The following is a 12,423-nucleotide window of genomic DNA, read 5'->3' as shown; positions in this document are numbered from 1 at the left end:
TCAGAACAGCTGAATTACAGCTTAAAATCAGCAGCTTAAAAACAACAAATCACTCATAGCTGTTCTGAGTAGCATTTGAGATACAGCAAATGATATTACTTGTCTCCTTGATTATTCCCTCTGTAATGGAGCCAAGATTCACCTTACTGTTCTATTCACCTCTTCAGCTACAACCAGACAGTTCACACACTTCAACTCCCTGCCAGGTTTTGCCTGTGTTCAAAGACAGGGAGTCTACAGCCTCTCTGGGCAGTTTGTTCCAGTGCTTTACCACCTTCACTGAGAATTGTTTTTCTTTATATTTAATTATAATTTCCCAAGCTGTAACCTATATCCACTGCCTCTCACCCTCCAACTCCAAGAGAAATTTGATTCTGTATTGTCTGTTATCACCCACTGTACAACTGAGACAGCAACTAGATCCTGCTGCAGCCTTCTCTCCCAGGCTACACAAAGCCAGCTCCCTTAACATCACCTTTCAGACAAAAATGCTCCAGTCTCCTCCCTTCCAAGGTAACCCTTCACTGGACTTGCTCTGCTTTGTCAGTGGAGTGACTGACACTGAACACTGAACTCCTGGCAGCAGTGGTCTCCTGTAAAGTGAGAAAGAATGGCCTCCACTATGTGGCTAGTACTGCTTCTAGAAAAATCCTTCATTCCCTTTCCATGCATTCCTAACAAAAATCAGGTTTCTGGATGCAAGATTTTTACACAATACAATCCTGAGTTTCCTCTTCCTAGAGTCAAGCATAATATTTTGCTTCCTTATAAAGAGAACGGCTCAGTAATCAAGGATAATTACCAAGTGTATAAAGAACCAAGGCTAGCTCCAGATTGTATCTGCTAGAAGACCACTCAAACCCAGAAAGATTTAGGACACTAATTCACCCATGACACATTAAGAAGTCAGAAAATTTTCTTTACATTCACACATACACTGTTGCAATGGTGATTACTTCAAAGCTCCTGAAACACTTCTTCCCCCAAAACAGGTAAAGTTAAGCCAATATGCCCAACAAGCAACTAAAGGCTTTAGTACCATGGTATCTCATTTAAGATGCCTGTGTTACTCCCTTCTGGGTTATCAAGAGATGCAGCACATTCAGACACTCACAACTGAGATTTTTTAGAGCCTCAGCTTTTCCCATCCCAGAGTCCCACCTGTCTCAGGATCACCTCCACAGACTCCATCAGCTACGCCCCTCTGTGGCAACCCTGCTCATTCTAACCTTGCAACAACTCCACTGGTGTATCGAGCCTGTTCTTAGTATGAGTCAGCCGTGGTTATTAAATTAACTTTTACTTCTGTTTCAGACAAACACTAAAAAAACAACATCCAGGCACATCGACCAAGACACAGACTGAAAGGTCACCTACTGCAAGCATCTAACAGAAGAGATAAGAATGCTTCTCTGTTTTTACATAACTCAGAAGACCATCTGGTAAAAATTAAGCAGATTTACCAGCTGTTCATTTAGCAAAAACAAGCTAATTTACTTACCAGCATCAGAAATCAAGAAAGGGTTTTAGGCAAATATGCCAGGATAAAGTTTGCCCAACGCATTTCAACTCCCACACCCAACTATTTACAAGTTTCATCATTCTACTATTTGAGTATCCCCTTAAGCAAAGTGAGGGGGGGAGGGAAAGGGGGGAGAAGAAAAATTACTATTTCTGAAGGTCACAGAAGACATTTCAACCTATAGCTACCAAGTAGACAGGAGTGAACTTTGCCCACACTCTGAGATGACTGCAAGCCTTCCAAACAAAGCAAGCTGGGGACAAAGTCTGAACTGGTAGCATGAAGCTCTAACCACTTCTCAGCAGAACTAACTAACTCAGGACCACACTAACCACTTTCAAATGGATTCCAGCAGCCTGTGAACTCTCTCAAGACTCTGGAGCAAATTCTGATTCCAGAATACCACGAAGGCAGATCCCTAGGAAGCCCAAGAGCTGAGCCAAGACATGAACTCAAGGCTCCCAAGCCCCATGTTAACACTCCAGTGTTTAAGCCACACACGTTACATACAAAGAGCAGTGGTGAAACTGAATTAAAAAACAAACCAAAAGTCAGAAACCATTAATTAGTACTCCACACTACCAAACCCATTTGTCTTTCCTGAGGACTGAAGACAGCCTTTACCCAACAACTACAAAATGTTTTAGTTAGGATTATCCCAAAGTTTCTGTGTTTGTTTAATAGTTTTATTAAGTGTGTCAGTGAAGGCAAAACCTCAAGGTTTCCTGAATCATTCTGCCCTTCCAGTATCACATAAGAAAAATGGATGGAAAAAAGAAAATAATTGCATGGGTCAAAAAAAGCCAAAAAAAACCACTGCAGATTTGCACTCATCTCCTTTCTCCTCATTGTCTCAAAAGCAGCAGAACTTTAAAAGCAATTCAAGAATAAATAAAAACCACTTTCTAGATAAGCACACAAAGGAAGAGTACTAATCCATATAAAAGAGTATTTTATTCAGCATTCCACAAACACTCTTTTTATTTTTTTTGTGAAGAATAGGACAGCAAGGAGCAGACATGTTCTTCAGAACCTGGAAAAGTCACTGGTATAGTTTAACTCCAGCCAGCAGCCAAGTCCCATGGAACTGCTCACTCTCTGCCCCAGCAGTGGGACCAGGGAGAGAATCAGAAAGGTAAAAGCTGGAAAACTCACAGTTTGAGATAAAGACAGTTAATAGGCAAAGCAAAACAAGGAAATAATTCCCTGCTTCCCATGGGCAGGCAGGTGTTCAGCCACCTCCAGGCAATGGGGCCCCACCACTTGTAGTGGTTACTTGGGAAGACAAACACCATCACTCCAAAGATCCTCTCTTCCTCTTTCTTCCCCCACTTTATATACCAAGCATGATGTCATATGGTCTGGAAAATCCCTTTGCTCAGTTTGGGTCCTCTGTCCTAACTTCCTGTGCACCCCAGCCCCCTCCCAGTGTAGCAGTACAAGAAACAGAAAGGCCTTGGCTCTGCACAAACCCTGCTCAGCAATAACAAAAACATCTCCTTATTATCAACTCTGTGTTCAGTTCAAATCCAAAGGACAGCCCCATAAAGCCACTGGGAAGAAAATTAACTCTACCCCAGTCAAGACCAACAGGCATCCAGAGCAGGGAAACAGAAGCACATTTAAATTTCATGCACAGGCCAACAAGGGCTGAAAAGAAAGAAAGAAGAAAAAAGAGAAAAACCAGTTTTCTAAAGACATAAAAATTATATAAGCTTTTAAAAGCTTTCTCTGGGACAAGAAAGCCTGACAGTAAGTCAGTGGAACCAAAGGAAGAAAACACTACAGAAGTATTCAAAGAAGGTAAGGACATATCAGAAAAGCTACATGAATTCTGTGCATAGATACCCACTACTGAGGAGCTTTAGGATCATCCTGTAACACAGCTGATACCTGTACAGAAAATAATCTCATCCTAATATGTCAGCAGAGACATATAGAACAAACCACCAGATTTGTGAGAGTCCCCAAAACTTTAAAGGAACTTAAATACAAGTTCTTCACAGTAGACTCCTCTTTAAAGCAGTCTTGATTAAAGGTGAAATCAACACCACATTCCCACAGTGCTAACGTGAGTTTTTTGTGGTGCAAACCAGAAAGGGTTAAGATTTCTACAGTTCAAATTTGACTTCTGTACTAATAAGAAACAGCAGAAATTCCAATAAAGTATACAGAATAGGCTTAGTAGGTACAAGTTTATGACACACTGAGGAAAAGTGAACACAGCTTCTATACAGCAAACTCACACATCACAAAACTACTCAAATGTCTCTCAAGAGCTCAGTCAGTTAAGAACACAAGACTAACTCAAGCTGACACAGTTTATTTCAAAAGTTTTACAACAAACCCCATCATCAAGCTTTCAAAATGCTGACTTCCAGAAACTAGGATGAGGCAAATCCATTCACATCCTTTTCTTTCAGCTCTTTCCTAAGATCCAGCCACTGCTGTAGAAGAGACATTAGGCCAGCTGGGTCTTCGATCTGAGCTGATATGGCACCTTTGGTATTTGCTCACACAAACAACCTGACCTTTAGAAAAAAAAATTATAGAAGTGACTCAGATTCAGTGTTCTTGTCTTTAAAAATTGTTTCCTGCAATAGATAAAATATGAAACTTATATAAAATAACCCAAGGGCTAACGTACTCTGTTCTAGTTTCAAAATGTCTCTTAAGAATTTCAGCTTTAATGAATTATCTTTTGAAAGCATTAACTACTGCTGTGGAACAAAGACCTGCTCAACCAGTCAGACACAGAGGACCAGCAGATGACTATTTTGATAGACCAAACAACATGTCATGCATACATTTGGGCTTTGATTTCCTCTTTGAGCAGTTCCTTTTTACAATTGCACATTAACTAGTCAACTCTAAAAAATGGGTTTAATTAGTAGGTATCAATCCAGCCAGTATGTCATTTCCTTTCATCCAAATAATGAGGAACGGGTAAAATGTTAGGTACTTCCCCAGGCCTTTTATTCTTGTTCCTACAGCAGTTAAAGGAAAGGACTCATCTAATGGCTGCCCCACACATGCACAAATTTATTCACTGACTAAAAAATATGAAACCCTATCAAAGATATGTCATGTAGCTCCTTTAAAAAGCTAAATTTTGCATCTAGTATGGAAGTGTGTGAAAACTAGGCTTGCAATGGTACCTGAATGATAAAAATTGCCCAAATAGAGAGGAAAACTCTACCTTTTCAGGCATTCCAGCTCCAATACAATATTCTCAAGATGGGATATTCTCAAGGCCCTTTAAGACATGTAGCAAATACCTCAAATGCTCATTGTCCTTCCACACAAAAATATGAACTCAGGAAATGTAAAGTTTACTCTAAATGATCCTTGCTTACCAAGATACATCAGCCATGTGGTATTTTCAATATGACAAATAATTTTCACAGTATATTTCAATGAAAGCCCATTCCTAGGCTTTGGGAGTACATATAATTAATAATGTCAGTATTATAATTAGTAGTGGTTGTCATGGCATTTGGAAAAGGATCCTCTAGCTACCACCTCTCAATCTGTTTCAGTGACCTACTAACCCAAATACCTATATGAATGGGCTGATGGAAATGGTTACTATGATGTGAAGAGTCTTTTCAAGGTAATTGAATGAAAAAACCAGAATAAACCTCTTTCTAAAGACAAATTGGTGCTCCAGTGGTAAATTATTTAGGTTCCTACAGCAGGAGTGTAATGCACACAAATCATAGTCATAGTAGACTCTTTCTTCTCTATAAATGTCAGTCAGTATTTCTAATTAACTACCTGCCCTTACATTGGAGAAATTAACTGGCTTTTCCATGAAGAGCTGTCAATGGGAATATGCAAGTTATGTTTCTAAAAGGACACCACTCTTACCTCAACTTCTTATTTGTGACTCTGGAACCCACTTCACCTCCAGTTTAAAGGCCAGTAAATCAAATTACCCTTGTTCTGATGAACCTGAACTTTGGGGTGATAACTGAGCCTAAACATACCTAAAGAAATGAAACTCCAAAAACCCACAAAGAAAAAAATAATAGAAGTGATGGCAGAAGTGATTGGTAGCAGACAATGAAAATGGCAATAACCAAGCTAGAACACACTAAGCATGCAGTATGTTTTTATGTCTCTTGACCCTAGGGCCATTTACAGTAAACAAAACCAATTGTGTTTCAAACCAAGAGGTCCAACTACCAGTTCTAAAGGTGTTACTGGCTGTGTAATGCACAAAATTATAATGGGATAAAATCCATCAACGATTACAAGGAATTCTAATCAAAATGCAAATTAAGAGGCCTCACAAGTATGAACTTCAACATCCTACAGTGTCCTAAAGGCCTCTTTTTTACACTTTTTTCTATTTTAAAATTTAACTAAAGATACAGTAACCTATATCCACTAAAACAAGTCAGGTGGAGCAGTGTTGAGCAGCTGGGCACCTGACTACTAGAAACCCAGCAGAGCCCACTTTTAAGTAAACAGACCCACCAGGAGGGTATGATTAAACAAACCTGTCCACCCCAAATCCTGATTTCCAATCCCTAGAGTACTGGATTTCCTTCCAGCTGCTGTGGAGAGAGCTGCAGAGCTTAGTTCAGCACCCACTGCACTCCACATTCTACAGAGAGGCCACGCAGAAGAGGGGTTTGGTTTGAGTAAGATTGAGGTTGAAGCTCAGACAGATCTGAACAAATGTACACCCAGATATTTAGGGAGACCTTCTAATGAAAATGTAGGCCTCCAGAAACTTTACATCTTTGCAAAGTGTCCTCCAGCTTATGTTTAAACTTTGGCTGGCACTCTCTTCAGCAAGTACCTTTTGTTGAGGATTGTTCCAAATTCCCAAACACTCCACTGAAAGCCTGCAAAGAAAGCAAGAGCAGCCCTTTCTGCCCCAGTACCTTAGTGACAAAACTTGTCTTTTTCCTTCAGAAATCAATATTAAGGACACCAACTTTGAGATCTGTTCAGAACACACAGTGAGTAATTTATCCTTACAGAAATGCTTGAAACACTTCCCAGCCCCCACCCTAAGTCACAGTCCAGGGCCAGAATCAAAGGTACTCACTTGAATTTATCCCTGTGTCTGCCTACTTTTTCCACCCATCAAATATTTATACTGCCAGTAACTTAAAATGACAGAAAACCTGAGCCACAATGCCAACAAACACAGAGGAAAGCAAAGCTCACTTAGTATCCTGAAAAAAACGAATACAAATGTAAATTCTCCACACAGACTATTGGACAGTAAAACTGTTCACAACTGAGATAATCTTCTACAGGGCTGAAGCAGACAGGAACAAAAAAACTCAAACCAAATGAGAAACTTTATCTTGTCAGTTATTTAACAGCATTGTGTAACCTCCAGGTGAAAAGATTCTACAGTTTCTTTAATTTTAACCTTTCCAGAAGGACACAAATAGATTGAATTACAATTAAATCTTCAAAAACAAACAAAACTAAAATAATAAACTGATGTATACTGTCATGGTCAATTTTATAATTTAAAACACAATCATTTAGCGTGCTTTCTCACTTTGATGTAACTGATGGAAATGAGGTTCTTCCTTCCCAATTCCCCTTGCTCTTCCCACAAACCTGTTTTTATGAACGAGACTGACACAAAGTTGAAGTCTGAAAAAAAAGTACTTCTTTCTACAAGTGTGTGAATCACACAAAAGTAATCTATTATCCAGTTTTTCAAAAAATTGGAAAAGGAAAAAAAGCACATACCTTGTTTTCACAATGAACATGGATGAAAGAGGGAAGAAGAAAACAACTAGAAATCCGTTGTCTCAATGAAAGCAAGGATTTTTGAGTTCTGTCATTTCACTCTGAAATCCTCCCACCCTGACCAAATCCTGAGCTACTTATTTATTTGGTCAATGATGAAAAATGTGAAATCCTTGAAAGATTTCCTCCTGAAGCTCCAATGTGCCAGATACTCTTGTAATATATGGACACACTCGAGTTGAAATTCCCACAGTACTGCAACCCTTAGGCCCACTCCACATTTAGGATTGTTGTGATTGTTGTTTATTCATGCATGCAGCATGAATAAAGTGGTCCTATAGGTGGACATAATTTATAAGGACAAAAATATATTCTTGCTAATTTTAGTTCCAATCCTAAGTGAAGCTGTAAAATCAAAAGCAAAAGTGCTAGTGTGCAAAAACATGGATATCTGACACTTTTGCCAATACTCAAAGTTAAACTTTGGGAATGAAGACCAATTTATGTCAATTAAATGAAGCTCTGTGAAATTAAATTTTACAATTTAAAAAGGAAAAAAAATCTTTTTTCTTTACAGTGAAAAACAGACCCCAAACTGCAAGACATCACGAGTATATTTGTACCACGTGAGCACCTGGGGATCCCACTCAAGATGGAAGAACACTTTGCAGTTAAACACAACAAACAACAGAAGAACAGTTGTTTAAAAATTGGTAGAAATTATATGCCCTTATTTCCCCCAGTATGTGAAGTATGTTGCAGCATCACTCTTACCAGTTCACATGCAGCTACCTTTTTGAAGAATTGATGCTACTAACACAAGCTGTTGTGTTTTTTTCCTAAGGAGTTTTCCCTTTATGCCAATGACACTTTGTGGAGAAGTTCTGAATTGCATTTAGTAAAAAGAAATCTAAAACTTGTTTGGGCAAGTTCTAGTCCTGAACTCCACATCAGCTACTTCCACTGAAAACAATCAGACTACTCATGTACAAAGCAAAGCTTCTGCATAATCTTTCCTAAGTGTGGGCCTAAGAAGGAAAAGTTAGGCAGGTTCCCTACACAGCCCACATGCATGAATACGTATTTTGTGCTCCCTGAGTAGCACACAGTAGCCTCATTAAAAAGGGGAGGAAAAGAAAATAATTATAAACCACACAGAACAGGCTTAAATTGTTTTGAGACATTACGCAAAAATATTTTGGTAGATCACTCACTGTGCCTTATTCTATACTTAAAATATTTCATAAAATTCCATGGGTTTATGTATATGTATACATATATATGCAAAACACTTTTTAAAAAGTAATTATCTTCAGTACCTCCAAATACAGAAGTAACCTGTTACTAGAGTCAGAGCCAAAGAGAAAAAAACAAATGCAATACAAGTTAATGCCCTAGTTGAAACCCAAGGCAAAATCCCTAATAACTCTGGAAGATACAAAATAAATCCATGAAAACTTCACAAAAGCATCAAGCATCAGCACAATTATGATTTATTTTATTTTTTTTAATAGGGTGAGAAAACCCTTTCAATTTTGAGAAGTTTAAAGACCACTAGTCTATCCCCCTTAAACATAACTTGGGAAAGGTAAGGGTGAAATGGTGATGGAAGTTTCCCTCCCAGTTTAATCCACCAAAGATTAGCTGAACTAAACTACAAAGAATTGCTTTTGAAATTTTAACTGTGTGCAACATTCTTCCACAAGACACCTCACATAAACATAGAAGATGGCAGCAGAACTCTGAGAAACATATTTATTAATTAAAAGGTACAGAAAATATTGAAGGGAAAATCATCCAGAATTACTTTGCACATAATGTTTTATTCTCCATTTTAAATTCTTAGTGAGTGAGTTGCAAATTCCACCAAGTATTTAAAAGACCCAAAACCCTTTACTGTTTTGTAACAGTCTAAAGATACAAGGCCTAATAATGACTGACATTGTCCTTTACTAATCTGAAGCTTTAACAGCATGACAATTAACAGTTCAGTACTTCAAAATCAGGTAGACACTTGATACTATCTTTAAAAGAAACACAATAAAACAGAAAAGCTGTCTGCTGAAATACAAGAGGGGAATGTTTGGGTTCTTTTTAAGTAAGGATTGGTGTATGATAAAATATTTCCTGTGTCCTAAGTTTGGACACATTTTGTCAGCCACCATTGACCTAAAACTGGTTTGTGTGACTCCACCACCCACCCACCTGCAAGTTTGCAATGATACTTACTTGTCTTCGTGGTACAAACACTGCAGTTGCACTTTTATTAATGGTTCGAAATCCAAGCACAACAATACTGCAAAATAGCACAGAACACCTGGAAAGTGTAAATCTGTATTGAAAATTCTATTAAACAAATAATCTTACGTTCACCAGCCACTAATTTCATCATCTGGGATTCCTGATTGTAAGTTCAGGTAATAATGTGGGATTCTTCTGTAAGAATCTGTTCCCACTGGTACGAATGCAGAATTGGGATCCCAGCTTCCTTTCACACAGTGTGCCATTCCTGGAAAAACTCCTTTGTGAAATCCCAGCCCTAAAATTGGGATGCTGTTCCTTACACACACAAAAGTATCTCCAAGCACAACAAAGTAGTCTCAATATGGCAACATTTGGTAAGCATTTTAATGAATAAGGGTGTAAGATATTTGAAATACACAAGGGGATGACAGTTTCTTGTTATCAGCTGGGAACTCCATGAGTTACATCAGTGAGACAGCAGATACCTTTTGCAACAGAGGAATTATTTAATTACATAATACACAAGAATTACTGCACTACAATCGCCCTACCTGTAGCTCCAAAGAAACGCACACACAGAGTGGATTGGAGGGATTACTATTTTTTTCTTTTTAACTAAATGAAATCGTTTCCCTGCTGACAGCTGGAAAACAGTCTTTTAAGAAGCTGAACATACAGATGGCAGTTTTACAAATCGATCCAAGAATATCCAGGTGCCTATCCATGTTAGAATAACCACTGCAAATGGACAGAACTTAAAAAAAAAAAACCCTGATGGATTGAAAAGCAAGTATTTTAAAAAGTATATTCAAATATTATCTGATTCCCTTCCCAGATGTGTTTGGCTCCCCTCGCTATTTCAAATGCAGGTATGCTCCACTTCTTTACTTGGTCTTAGAAAAACAATATAAAAACAAGCAATATTAAGAAGCAATATATGCTCCTAAACACATCACTTTTACTTACAGAAAGACTTTATTCTGGAGATAAGATTTAGAAGCCTGAAGTTAAATTACAACCCTTTTGTAGAGAGAAGGAAAGGTAACAACTTTGAAGAGCATATTCCTCCCTTGCACACAAACACGCTGTTGTTTGGAATGGGGTGGGAAGAGTTTTACCGTCATCACAACAGTCACAGGCTGAGGCAACCATGGAGTTTAGTGTTGATGCTGGAATGGAAACACCTCTGTTCAGCACTAATCTGTGGTACCAGCAAGTGATTCACTACAAACACTGTGACAAATCATGTGGACTGGTGAGTTTTGGATCCTCCCTGGCATTTGTCTCTTCCAAGTGAGCTGCCTCACCGCTGTCCCAGGGCCTGGGTGGTTGCAGAGGGTAGGAACAAGCAAAGTGGATGAAAAAGCTTTTTTTTAATTAATTAATTAAAAACTGAAACTCTCTAAGTTAAAGAAGACATTTTGTTCACGCACCTTGAGAGAAGAGGGCACACGCTCCCCATTTCTGACAAAAAAGAAGGAAAGCGAGAGCGGAGGCTTCAGAGGGTGGGCTGCACACCCACCACCCCGGAGCTCCCCACAAAGAACAAGCAGCACAGCAACGAGGAGAAAGAGAAAAGCAGCGAGAGGCCACGGCGGTGTGGCGGCGGCTTAAAATTTACCTGGAAATCAGCCAATATCATTTCTCGGTCCATGTTGGACGCCATTGCAGCCAGCTGCGTCCCGGCTCTGCTCGGACCCGCGCACCTGGAGCCGCTGCCGCGGGGAGGACGGGGCAGGGTGGGAGCTCAGGAGCTCATGGAGGCGCCGCGCTGCGCTCGGGCTCCCGCGGCGCCCCCGGGCTGCCCCTCCCGGGCCCGAGGAGGGGAGGAGGCAGGAGAGCGGCGGGCCGGGCGCGGGGCCGGGAGCGGGCAGCGCTGCCTCAGCCGCTGGCCCGGGAAGGAGGAGGAGGAGGAGGAGAAGAAGGAGGAGGAGGAGGAGGAGGCAGCGCCGCTCCCCGCCTGCCTCCACAGCGCCTGTGTCGCACATTTTGCCTGTCATTGAGGTCGCAAAGAGGCGCTTTGCGGCCGCCACGTGACTGCCCGCCTGTCAAGCGCTCGCGGAGCCGGGGGCGGGACCGCGCCGAGCCGGGACCGCGGAGCGCGCGCGGCACCGGAGCGGAGCGGGAGCCCCGGCCCGCGCCCGGCCCGCCCGGAGCCGCCGCAGCGGGGCCGCGGCCGCGGACACATCCGCGCGTCCCGTGCCGGGGCTTGGCGGCTGCCCGGGCCCGGCGGCCGCGCGGGGTGTCCCGGCTGGGCTGCGCCGCCGGCTGCGGCCTAACGGGGCTGCGGGGACCTGGCTGCAGCCGGGCCCGGGCCGTGCGGGGAAACGCGGGCCGGTGCAGCTCCCGGGCGGAGCGCGGCCCTGCCTCTCTGTGCGGGAGCGGGGCATCCATCCGTCCCTCCATCCATCCATCCATCCATCCATCCATCCATCCATCCATCCATCCATCCATCCATCCATCCATCATCCCTCCCTGCCCCTCTCCCTCTCTGTCCGCCGCCCGGGACCGCGCTGGTTTCGGTGAATGCAGCGGCTCGATGCCGGCGCGGTTCGCGTCCCCCCGTGGCACGGTGCCCGCCCGCTGCCCCGCACCCCCGGCAGGGCTCCTCGGGGCAGCGGAGGCTTTCCCCCTGGGTTCCGACTTGGCTCAAAAGAAGGAAATGCATTTTTCACAGGTTTTTCTGAGCCAACACACCGTGATCTGCACAGCGGCCGTCGCTCAGGCTTACTACTCCAGCACTGTAAGATGCAATTCTCTTATATACCGCAAATAAATCTCCTTTAAGTGATGCAAATCTAGCTGTAACTGATGCTTTCTAAGTCTGCCTCCTGCAACCCGATGTACCCCCTTAGCACCGACACAAACACATTTGCACGCCACCTTGCTAATCAGTCCAACACGTTTTGCTCCGCTTTCTGCAGGAGTGT

The 12,423-nt window shown here is 42.0% G+C and overlaps 1 protein-coding gene across 1 annotated transcript in view; it reads right to left on the bottom strand.

The window, feature by feature from the left end:
* Nucleotides 1-11,301, bottom strand: part of FAF1 (Fas associated factor 1) — a 152,078-nt gene extending 140,777 nt beyond the window's left edge. The window contains exon 1 of the mRNA XM_033067908.1: nucleotides 11,115-11,301. Within this exon, the coding sequence (XP_032923799.1) occupies nucleotides 11,115-11,159 (45 nt within the window). The 5' untranslated portion in view covers nucleotides 11,160-11,301. The remainder of the gene's footprint in view (nucleotides 1-11,114) is intronic.
* Between the last annotated feature and the right edge of the window lie 1,122 nt (nucleotides 11,302-12,423).

This window comes from Catharus ustulatus, chromosome 9 (genome assembly GCF_009819885.2).
Source record: "Catharus ustulatus isolate bCatUst1 chromosome 9, bCatUst1.pri.v2, whole genome shotgun sequence".
NCBI lineage: Eukaryota > Metazoa > Chordata > Aves > Passeriformes > Turdidae > Catharus > Catharus ustulatus.
This window is presented reverse-complemented; position numbering and strand designations above follow the sequence as displayed.